This window comes from Pseudopodoces humilis, chromosome 26 (assembly GCF_049639895.1).
Source record: "Pseudopodoces humilis isolate 2021_Gansu_Grassland_sample_001 chromosome 26, ASM4963989v1, whole genome shotgun sequence".
NCBI classification, from domain to species: domain Eukaryota; kingdom Metazoa; phylum Chordata; class Aves; order Passeriformes; family Paridae; genus Pseudopodoces; species Pseudopodoces humilis.
The window spans coordinates 2463418-2476016 of NC_142225.1; the positions used below are offsets into that span (position 1 = coordinate 2463418).

At 40.6% G+C, this 12599-nt stretch overlaps 1 protein-coding gene across 2 annotated transcripts; it reads right to left on the reverse strand.

Annotated features, from left to right (window-relative positions):
* Window positions 1-234: 234 nt before the first annotated feature.
* TSHB (thyroid stimulating hormone subunit beta) lies at window positions 235-12570 on the reverse strand. Of its 2 annotated transcripts, none has more exons than XM_088067084.1 (3): window positions 12516-12570; window positions 1176-1338; window positions 235-562 (listed from the first exon to the last, which is right to left on the reverse strand). In XM_088067084.1, exons 2-3 carry the CDS (start codon window positions 1335-1337, stop codon window positions 320-322), a joined length of 405 nt encoding a protein of 134 aa, XP_087923210.1. In that variant the 5' UTR covers window position 1338; window positions 12516-12570; the 3' UTR covers window positions 235-319. The 2 variants fall into 2 exon arrangements, with proteins under 2 accessions (XP_087923210.1, XP_087923211.1); XM_088067085.1 differs by lacking the exon at window positions 12516-12570 and adding an exon at window positions 3118-3206.
* Between the last annotated feature and the right edge of the window lie 29 nt (window positions 12571-12599).

Below are 12599 nucleotides of genomic sequence, written 5' to 3' on the forward strand. Positions count from 1 at the left end.
CTGAAATATGTTAGTATATTGAATCTCTGAGCATCTCTTCACAAAATATCTGGGATTTGTGAGCAAAGGCTGATCCATCCACACGGTCTTGTTTCCTTCTTCCCCAAAGTAAATTCATGTGGGTTCTCAAGACAAACATGGAGCCTTTATGATTTTTTTCTGCCTGTCTCAGAACACCCAATTATTTGAAGCAACGAATGATACACCTTCAGAATAAATCTTTGTGCACAGCAGTTTGCAAACCAAATATGAAATTCACTTTTATTTCAGTTCGGGTGTGAGCAGAGCAGTACATTTCTCCTGCAGCCCACTGAAAGCTTTACAGGTTACAGAGCTTCTGTGGCTTAGTGCAGTAGTTTGTCCTGACCCTCTCACGGACACAGTCACTGTAGTCAGTGTTGCACTTGCCACACTTGCAGCTCACAGCCACGGGGTAGGAGTAATAGGGGATGGTGTGGTGAGGGCAGCCTGGGATCAGCGCTGTCCGGTACAGCATCTCTTTGTACGTGCACACGTTCTGGGACAGAGCACTCTTGAGCAGCAGCTTCTTGCCATTGCTGTCCTACAAAGAGAAGAGAAATGCGTTGTTTCACTGAAGCACATGTGTGTCAGAAAGGTCCTGTGAGGTGCAGAGACCAAAATTCATACCTGAGCCGAGCTCTGGTACTACTGACTTCAGAGCTCCAATTGTGACTGGGGCTCCCTCCCCACACAGACACATTCCCCTTGTTTTTATAGTTTAACTAATCCATGTGGCTCAGAGTGTTCCCTATGCTTTGTGATCTCTTCTGGCTCCCTGCTGCCCAAGCTGGAACTCAGAATGCTGTGTTGAACAGTGAAGTTGTGTGGAGTGCTGTGGCTGCTGCAGAACTGTCCCCACAACCAACTGAGATAGCAGCAGTGGGAGAGGTTACCTAAGTTACTTACATTAATTAAGAGCGACCCAATATAATCTGCCCCTCACCTGTTCCATCCTGTCCTCACAAACTGCCCACAGAGGCTTGGCATTTTTCATCCAAACCTTTGCAAAACGCTAACTTGAAGACGTGGTGACAGTGCAGTTCTTCTGCCTGTGATAAACTCTATGGCAATTAAATAATTTGCATGCTATTTTCTGGGAGAACAGAACCTTGTTTTGCAGTGGTGGCAGTTACAGAAACATCTGTATCTCGTACCCGAGTCATGCAGAATCCAGCGCAGATGGTGGTGTTGATGGCCAGGCAATAGGCACATTCCCGTTTCTCCACGTGGATTGTGTACTCAGAAGGAGCACAGAGTGATGCTGTTTGTCCAAAAATCAGGCCAAAGAGGAGAGACATCACAAAGAAGGAACTCATGCTGGATGGGGAAGAACAAACAAACCACAGGTAAAATGGGATGTGCCTTCCATCCCTGTCCTTGGCATTTGACAGGAACAGCCAGGACAGTCTGTCCTGGTTAAGTTTAGAGTAATCTTAACCTTAGTCTGACAATTTCTTTCCAATCTCAGTCCTTACTGAAGTAATACTGACCATTAAACAGAGAACAAGAGCAAAGAGGCCATTAACAGCACAGAACAAATTCACTTTCCCTCCACTAAACCATATTACACTTCTCACTAGTGAGTGATAAAATCCTGACACAGAACAAATAAGAAGGGCTGAAAGATTGGAATGTGTGACATGTAAGAGAACATGAGGTCTAGAATTAAGCAGAGATATTAAAATAATCTCACTGCTTTAAAACAATTTTCTAAAGAAAGCATCTTATAACATGTTAAAGAGACAAGAAGACGAGGCTGTGCATATCAGGCATAAAACTGGATTTTTCAATTTCCAGTGGCTTAGAGGCATGATAAGATGGGAACACAGCCAAGAATTAAATAATAGATTCAAGCAAATTACAATAAAGAACATCAGCAAAGAGTTCAATTCAGTGGATCCTGCTTTATCTGTCTGTTGTGCTGACCTAGTTTCTCAGACCTGCGGGGGAGATCCTGAGAACAAAGCCTTGATTAACTCCAAGACAATTTCAGGAAACTACTCTAGAGCCTCTAAATTATAAACTTTAAATGACAGTGTCTACCAACATCTGGACATCACCCTCTAGTCTCTCCCAGCTGCCAGTTTCCCACAGCAAAGCCATCCATTACACAGGCTGGTTTACCCTGTATCTGCGACAACACCAGTCTGGAAAGACCAACCTCTTGTCAGCAGAATTCTTCCCTATTACAGGAACCTGATTCTGCCTTGAGCTTGGAGAGGCAGTGACCCAGCACCAGCTTTGTATGTGCTTTATACTCTCCAGGCTAATTCCAGGCTGATCTTACTGTTTATATAATTGCATCTGAATTGCTGCTTTCTTATCACAAAGTCATCTATTGAAAATTCATACTGAACCACAAAGCAAATGTGATAGGAACAAACGTGTCCATAATATCCTGACCTGGAAACTGGAGCTGGAAATCTAATTATATTAACAGTCATTCTCTCCTCAGGCTTTTAAACTAACCAGTGTTTTTAAAAAGTTGTTATTATTGATTAATTTAATTGCTCCATAGGGGCAGCAAGACCATGGCAGGAAGGCTGGCATGGATATGGAGTCCTCCAGAATCACAGATGATGAGTTTTACACCTGTGTTTTGTAAAGGTTTAACAAGGTCTGGTTCACTGTGCTTGCTCCTTACCAGGCACATCTGGGAGATGCTGGCCCAGGGTTCCCAGGGGAGCTGTGGCTGTCCCAGTCCTGGAAGTGTTCCAGGTCAAAGCAGCCTGGGAAAGTGAAGGTGTCCCTGCCTATGGCAGGGAGTGGGATGGGATGAGCTTTAAGTTTCCTTCCAACCCAGACCATTCTGAGGTTCTCTAAGTCTGTGCAGTGCCCATGAAGCAACAAACCTGAAATCAAACCCATTTCTCTGCAGCCTGCTGAGGCATAGCCTGACTTACCTGCTCAAGCAAAACACACTCAGAAATTGGCTGGCCTGGAACCTGCTCAGCAAATATTAAAGCAACAAGCAATTCACTCAGCACTGATTGACAGAGAAAAAACTTACAAAATCATTCCTCGCAGCACAGTAAGAAACAAAACATTGCATCAATACCAATGAAACAATGTCCCCAGATGGGGAAAAACACTCACATTTGTGGGAGCAAGAGGGAGAAGAGGTCGACAAAGCCACTATTCTCTGTCAGCCCCTCCCTGAGCTCCTTGCCTGCAGCTCAGGGAACACGTGCCCCTCCAGGCAATCACCTAACTCCCATTTGGAATCTGATCTGATGGATGTCTTATGCAGGTCAACCACATTCCTTATTTACACAGCCATAAGAAACACGGAAAACATGAGTTTGAGGTGGTAAATATGGTCACTTTGAGCTATTGGAGGAGTGATCCATTTGGTCCCAATTGGTGTTCAGCTAATTCCTGAATAATAGTGTCCTGAATAATAGTCTCCTTTTCCTGTGGTTTCAGACAGGTCTGTGTCCTGGGGTAATTTTCCAAGCATTTTTTGGCAACCTAATAGAGGTTTTGTTCTATTAAGACTAGCCAAATGCTTTCTGTTTTCATGGAGTCTTTAATTCTGGGTTAATTTGTAGCATATAATTTCTCAAGAATTATATATAATTATATTTAAAACTCTTTCTGGCTTAGGGACGTGAGCAGAGTATTAATTGTACTCTTTGTAACATCTGTCCATCTCACTTAGCAACAGGAGTGTAGCACTCACTTTGCTAATACTACTCCAGTATGTTATTTAGCTCTGTATTTTTCTGATATATTTGGAATACAAACAGGTTCTCTCAGTATACACTACACAACCCTCACATAGATAATGTAAACATGTATATATACACTGTACATACACACACACACACTCTACATACAAGTGTATGGGCTTGGTTATTAGAAGCTTTAACCACAGAAAAGAACGTTTGTTCTTGGGAAATACAGAGCATATTTCAAAGGACACAAAGAACCTGAAAGGAAAATAACACAATTAATAAAACTAAAACCTGGAGTGAACAAAAAGCTCTCAAAGTAAGAATTAAAAAGCAGCATTCTTAAAGCAGAAGTGTCACGTGGCTCTTGCATGCACAGCTGATTCTTTCCTCTAAAGATTCACAGCTTTAGGCAGTTGGAGGTGGATTTGTGCACCCTGGAGACCACCACATCCAGGTTTAAAGTGTCTCAACACCCCCCATAAGAACATAGGCAGAGAACAGGTCAGAGTGTGAGGACATGTACTCTTTGCTGCCTCAGAGTGCCAATTTCTCTGAGCTGAGAAAACGGGATGCAAAGCTGGGGGTGGGGGTGAGATTATGGTTTAAAAAAAAATTTAAGAATTTGCTTTAATAAGGTTTAGGGAAATGTCTGCAAACGTCAGTAGCAAATTGTAACAAGGCTTGAAAGTCATAATGACAATGAAAAAGAGAGTGCAACAATAAAAAATATATCAATAAAAATAGAAGAAAACCAACAATAACTGTTTGAGGTGAGAAAATACAGAAAACCGTACAGGAAGCTGAAGAGTAGGAAATAAACTTTTGCCAATACAGAGGCCAATAATAAAGTCAGGGAATGTTACAAGATAAAGACAAGCTGTTGATGCAGAGTAAGTGCAAAGGCGTCAGCACTTTGAAGCTTTTGAAAACATAGTGGCTGAACAACCACACACACATTAACAACAAAAATTATTATATAAATCATATAAGGAATAAATATTTTAAACTCAACATGATTATCTAGTTAATGCTCATTTCAACAACTCTGGAATACTGAGGAAATTTCAAAGCATTAAAAGAAAGTGCTAATACCATGGCAATATTTAAGGAGAGGGTGTTGACCCAGGTAAGTCTCCACCAGCCAGGTAAAATAACAGAAAATTGATACAGGATTTGAGCAATAAAGAATTAACGGATGAAAACATAATTACTGATGTTACATAAAATAGGTCATGTCACACAAACCCAATTTCATTGTTTGCAGTGATTACAAGTTGGGTTGATAAGGCAATTGCACAGATGCAATGTCTTTGGTTCCATCTGTGCAGAGCCCCCCTGTCAGGTTTAGAGCCCAGTGTGGGGATACTGAATGCTGGCAACTACCAACCACTGGAGCAGTCAGTTGCACACTGCAGTGCACTGGAGAAATACCTGACCAGGGTTTCAGGATGAAAATTCAGTTATCTGGAAGGGCAATAAATTACTCTGAGTGGAGCTTGGGACCAATGTGACTGCTGCTTATCAGCTCAGCCCCATGCTGATATGATCACAGAACCTCTTGGCTGCTGCCTTTCCCTTGCTGGCACCACTACCCTGCCCATCTAAAGGGTGGTGTTCACATATCTTCAGTAATTTACACAAACGATCAAGCTACTAAAAAACCTCCTGGATTGTCCTTCTGGCTGTGACCAAGGAGCTCATCCACTATGTACCTCTCTGATGGGAGTGAGATCCCACGAGCCACAGGGAGCAGCAAGATAAAAGACTGTGGCAGGACAACGAAGTCCAGTGTCAAAATTTGTGAGTGCCTGAGGCTTCTTCCATATAGTTTCCTAAAATCCATCATCCACAGTCTGATGCTTATGGACCCATTTCTTTGGTTGCCCTCCTGCTGACCTGGAGAGACTCAGTGATAGAAATTTTTAATGTGTTTTTATAGCCCAGCCTTGCAGTCCTGTTCTGGAACAGCCAGTTACACTGTTAATTATTTATCTCTAACCTTTCTGTTAACCAAACTAATCCATTCCCTGACATCAGTGATTTTATGCTTTCATTAAGTGAATGATGGTGTGCTGATGTTCTACAGGAAGTGCTTCAAGTGATATCTGTAAATAGAATTTAGTAATTATAAAAACCTTGGGTTCATTCCCCAGGAGTCTCTGTAATGGGCTACAGAAATTCAGTGCATACCAGAAGCTCTTATGTAACAGTAATTTAATAGTATTCTCTGTTACTGACCAATGCCTAAAATAAAATAAAAGGAGGAACAATGAGAAGTTATCAGATATTATTCCTACTCACTCTGCCTCTGGTAGTGGTATATGGATGATAAGTATGAGCAGAAGCAGGGAGCACAGTGCCTGTGGAAAAGCAGGCCACATAATTTTCTCAGTCTCACCTGAGAAAGTGGTCTGGGAAATCATAAGGAGGAATTAAAACAATCTTCAGAGATAGAAGACAGCCTTGCAGGTGCTGTTTGTCCATTTCTTGTTTTCTTGCAAGAGAAGGTTGAGGGGTGGTATACCCCACTGGCCAATGATGGTAATAGTTTACTAACCAATAAGAGTTTTACCTTTCTGTACTTTCATGTATCGAGCTATAAAAGATCTGAGGTAATAAACCTTGGAGGATCTCTCCTGTTCAATCACAAGAGAGTCTGTGTCGTTCTTCTTGCCATTCCCAATAGAGCGACAGTGGTACAACACAAAGAAAACTTCGTGATCTCATGAGCAGGTTACTTAGAGAGCACATACATTCTTTCCATGAAGTATGCAACTGTAGATAGTAAAGTAAAAACATGTCCACACTTGCAAACAACCAATAATTGGAAGCTCTGCTGATGAAAAACATACAAACCCAATCAGATTCTGAAAGATGAGTATTCTGGTAGAGGAATTATTTCCAACTCCATCCAGTTGCAGCCCTCCACTGATAAAAGGAAATAAGATCCTGATATGCTGCCATAGAAACAAGTGTTTTTGCCAGGTTTTGCATTTAAACAGCCTATGGCTGCTGAATTTTCAAAGCTAATCTGCCTATTGCCTGTCTCTGTAACAGCCCAAAACACAGCTCTCATCTCTGAAATTTATACATTCACAGTCTGCTCTTCTCTTTCTTTCCTAGGATTAGCTGCAGCATTTCCTATCAGCCACAGATTAAAACAGCAAATCTCTTTGTTGCATATCATATGCTAGCAATCTCCATTTGTGGTCTGAAAATGCTTCATAATCCTATTTGCTGTTTGGCTCAGACGATAGAGCCCTTTGGATTTGGTTTCATGTCTTTGGAAAGTGCTAGATATTTCTCTTAGACTGAGATACACAGTCACTGTGCTGAGGGCAAAGCTAAACAAAAAAATAAACAACAAACCACCACCAGAGACAATCCTGAGCCTCCTGCAGTATTGTCAAGGATGAACAGTACCAACCCAGCACCATAATAATGCTGAAGGTAAAACTCTGACCCGGGTGTGACAGCCTAGGACCTGCCAGGTGAATGCCTCCCAACAGGGAAGCCGCTCTCAGATTCCAACTAAAAGTTAAAATGGCTGTAAGAAAGGAAAAGGGAAGGCAGGTTTTCCTCAGGAACTCTTCCTCTCCAAGACACTCCTGGTAGAAGCAAGACACACTGCATCCAGCTTGTCACTCCTGGGTGAGTCCTAACTGAGATTTCTGCAGATTTGCTCTTATTTTCCACATTCTATTTTGCAAACTCTGCTCCTGCAGATTTATACAGCAATAATTTGTAAGCACCACTGGGAAATTACTTTCAATAGTGTGGAGTGGCAATTATATTGGTATAATAAATCCATATTGTGAAATCGGCTTTCGCAGTTATTAAGATGAATGCTATATGTTATATGCTTTTGCTATGACTTTTTCTCCTGCTAGCAAGTCTTAAGCATAGGTCAAGAAGAATTTTGGACGTTAGGGCTAAGTCCTGTCTGTGCAAAGCAAGATAACCTCCAGGAAATAGATGATGGGGCCCAGGCTGCTATCAACATTAACTGCCTGCAGAAGAAGGAACCCCAGTCCAAATAAAAAATGTGATAAAGGGAAATAAATTTTCACACTAGGAGTGCCTGTACATGTGTTCCCTGTACTGGAGTTTTAAATTCTGGCAGTGGTTACAATTCTTCTCCTTCAAGTAAGATACAACATGTGAGTTTTCTCCAGTTGTCAAAACAGGTTTGAGGTCAGGTGGAAATACCTGTAATATTGCATCAAGTTTTGTCACTGTTCTAGAATTGCATTCATGACAGAGCATGTCCCAACCCCCACTGTCACTAGAACATTGTTCTGTGCATTGAACAGAACAAAGAGAGAGATTTTGGGCTCCCTTGCTGGGGAAAAGCCTCTCTACACACAGGCTGTCCCAAAGTTTGAGACTCTTGCTGAATCTCTCAGTATTGTGCAGTACAGAAGTTAATTCTAAGTACCGAGTGATAACGGGGGTCAGAACATTCATTTAGAAAGTTCAGCTTCTGAGTAAACCCCCCAGCACTGTGTGCTAATGAAATAAAAGGCTGACATTTTTGAAATTTCCTGTGCTCAATAAAACCACAATGGACAAAAAATACCAACTTGTCATTTGAGTATTTTATGAGAGCACCAAGACAAAAATTGAAGAGGTAAATAGCTCAATATTTGTCTTTTCAGAACTGAATTTTCAATTCAACTTTATATTTAAGAAAAACAGATTTACTAAAAAATGCTAATAAAATGTATTATTTATTTTAACACAGATTTTAACACAGATCAAATGTAGTAGCATTATATTCTATAAATATTTTTAGTATAAATTGCTTAAAATATTGAAAAACTGGTTCTGGAAAGTAAATTTCTTCAGTGGAACCTGACTGTAAGTGTGCAAATCTCAAGTAACATCTTTTCCTCTTGAAATCTTCAAAAGTTCTCACTGTTTGGCTTGTCCTAAAAACTACCCTGCCAGTCCTGATCCCACATCATTTTTCTGTTCCATACAAAAATAGGGCCTGCAATGCACCAAAATTCTCCTGCTGATAGTAACAGAGTAAAATTATCATGATCCTGTTTTCTATATCTCTAGAAAAAATTACAGTTTACTACAGCAAAGTGAACTCTTGCTTTTTGATTCTATTAAGTCAGCAAACTGATTTTGTGAGTCCTGCAGCTGAGCCTTAATATCTCCCATTAAATCAACTCTTTCTTTATGGTCAGAGCTGAAATCTAACAGAATAAGAATAATATGATAATGAAGGAAAAAGGACAGATTCTACTTTCATTTGTCCCTTTGTCTGATAAGCAGACATTCAAGTGAAATAAGGTGATTGGTCCTAGCCAAATATTGATCGAGTCTTGGGAAAGTTCTCTAAAATCAAAACACAGAATTAAAAGCAGAATTAAAGAGCATTTAAATTTGCTGGACTTCTACAGGGTTTCCTTGAAATCTAGAAGTGGTGCTTCTAAAAGAGAGAAAATCCCCATCATATTTGTCACAGGAATGCACAAACTTTGTGAGCCTGTGGATTAACAATGTAATGACCTTTACAATTTAACCGTTAAACATACCTGTTCACACCAGCACAGTTCTCAGCACAAAAATGTTTCACAAAAACCAAAATTTGTCTGTATTACTTACTCTTTCAAGAGATCTCTATTTTCACATATCTCGTCTTCCAGTTTTAAACTGAGTTTTTCATTTGCAAACTAATTTCAAAGGGAACAAATAGGAAACCACATCATTATTGAAGAATATACTTGAAATACACTTTTGTTTCTCAAATCTCATGTGGAAATGTAATTTTGTTGATCAAAAGATAGAAGTCTATTTTGTCTGGTATTCCATGCTGCATCTTTTGCAGGAAAGGCAGAAAAGAAACAATGATTTACCAGCAACTGAAACACTTGCAGATTCTTCATCCACACATTCACTCAGGACAGGTGCACACCCCTGCTCAGAATAATCACTTTCTCAATGTAAAAATCAACATGCAACATCCTTTAATATTAATTGTACTAGTAATATTGTTCTGCTAAACTAAGAAGCATTTTCTCTTTACTTCATCTACTCAATGTATATTGTACAATCCTGGCCTGCAATTCTTGAATGGCTTTGTGCTGTGCTTCAGTAACTTTTCTATTTTCTTGCACTTTCTGGTTTAGCTCTGATTCCACAGTTTCCACTGCTTCATCTTCTCAGGCTCTTTGTAGAGTTTTGAGTACAATTTTTTCATTGTTTCTGTACTCTAAAACAAGATCCACAATTTAATCTGAAATGCTATTTCATTAATGATGTTATAAATACCTATTTATCTCTTAGAAACATCACAGGAGTAAATTCTTTCCCACAGAGGGTGCCACGAGCTTATGTATATGATTAGGAACCAAAGTTTAAATCTTTGTGCACTGACTGGGTCTGCATGAACAGACTTTGCAGGACAAGGAGGAGAAGTTTAGTCCTCAGGGGTATGAAAACCAGTAGGCAAATGGCAAGAAAAAAAGTTCCATTTTGTGGCAGCAAAGAGCATTTTGCATCTGGGAAGCACAAAAGCTACTGAAAAAAAGCTTTGCTAAGCTGTACTGAAGCAGAAAAATGTTGATGAAGGCAATGTGGGAAGAATTAAATTCTTGAGGACACCACTCCACTAAATTAATTGTTTATAGATAAAATAAAGCCAGACAGTGAAACTGGGATAATCTATTTCAATTTTCCCAAATAATATTTTGACTTCAATCCTTCTACCTTTCAACAAACTGTTCAGAACCAGTTTCACAAAGATACTTAACTGCCTAAATCTTATTCTGATTAAAACTTGAAGACTTCCCAGGCACTTTAAAAGAAAAACAAAACAAAACAAACCAAAACAAAAGAAAAAAGAAACCCAAAACAACAAAAACAAAACAACTAACACACTTGGAATCACCTTAATTTTTAAAGTTTTGTCTCTGAGCATGTTCCCTGAACCATAAATATCTCCTCTAAGTGATTCAGATGTAAACAGGAAACAGAAAATTATTGTTCCCCTTTGCCTTCTTACTTAGCCTTGAAATATCCACTGAATGATGCTTTAGGAACTGTTTGTGAACAAATGAAGAGGCCCTAAGAATTTAGATAAGCATAGTAGATGCATAGCTGACTTCTTTATCTGCTTCAGAGCAAAGTTTTACTTGTTGTGAAATCATATCTGAACTATGAAGTGATTTCAGCATATTTTAAAAAACAACTAACATTGAAACTGTATTTAACATTTACAGCTACGAAACTGCTAAGACTACTCATTGATATTAAAACTCAACAATATTAAAAAATGTTAAAGAATGTGCAAGGTAAAGTTTATTTTAGTTTTATGTGAATCAGTGATTTTGCCACAGTACAGGGATTTAATGGCAAATTAAAACCATCACCTGGGCATTTGTTAAAACTGCACAAACTTAAGAGTTTGTTTCCTATGGGTAGATTTGTAAAGAATTATAAAATCCAGAAGAAAAAAAGAAATTACAACTAACATGAAAATACATTTTTTAAAATTAATAAATCAACTGCCTGCAATTTTTGAAATTACCAGAATTGGTAGTGGTTTGGAACTCGCTTACTTCATACTTCACAGTAGCTTTTCAAACCACTGGTTTTTTGTAGTTTGCTTTATAGGCTGTGGCCAGAGTGGAAGATTTTGATGAAGAGAAATCATCAGCTGCTGTCTGTCTGTGCACGGGTGCATGATAAAGGATTCGGGAAGCAAAATGATTTCTTTAAAGTCCAGTAGTTGATATTTATTTTTTTCTTTACTCTCATGGATAGTTTTAAACACCGCATCTGACTATGTTTTTGTATGAAAATACCATTTTAAAAGGTTTTCAAGTCACAAAAAATAGGATAAATAGTGTAACTCATCTCCTGTCAGAATATTGCATTTGAATCTAAACATTCCGTAAGGAACCTCAACATGAAACAATAATTTTTTTAATTTGCATAACTCACTGTGGTGACAGGTTTTCACTGCACATTTGGTCTGCTGTAAGCAGGACTTCAAAGCCAGTGCAAGCATCCAAGTGGGGCACTGCTCACTGCTAAATCACCCACATCAAACATGGATTTATCATCAGTGACGTGCAGTAACAACACAGAGCAGACGATCGACATTATTTCCTTCAGTCTTGGTAGAGAATAACAGCAGATGTCTTTGAAATTAAAGTCAAAGATGTTCCCTCCAGCATCAATATTGGCAGTCTGCAGAGGAATGAGTTCAGCAAATTTTACACACACACAGAACCATGGAATGGGTTGGGTTGGAAGGGACCTTGGAGCTCATCCAGTGCCACCCCTGCCATGGGCAGGGACACTTTCCACTATCGCCGCTTGCTCTAAGTCCCGTCCAACCTGGCCTTGGACACTTCCCGGTACGGGGCAAGATGTGCGTGCTCGGGTCAGGACTCTGCCTGGGGGCTCCCAGCAGTGTCCCCGTGTCCCTGTCGTTATCCCCCGGCCCGTTCCAGCGTGGCCCGGGGGCGGCACCATTGAGCGTACACAGCCCCACCGCCCGAGCGCTCGCCGCCCTTTGGCCGCGGGCCCTGCCCGGCACTCAGGCGCGGCCGCAAGAGCGGTTTGAACGGATTTTTTCTCGGTGTGCCCGAAGAAGAGCGCTGACGACACTCGGCATCGGCAGCGACAACCAGCACCGGCACAGGCACCGACATTGACCCAGCACTGACACCGGCACTGAGCGTGGCACCCAAACCGATACCGGCACCAGCACCGACACTGGGACCGACATCAACGCTTGTACCGACACCAACATCGCCGCCACCGACATACACCGACAACGACACTGGCACCTACAGTGACACCGGCACCGGCACCTCACGACGGCCGCTGAGGGAGAGCGAAAAGGGCGGGAAACGAAGCGCGCACCCGAGGCGGGAA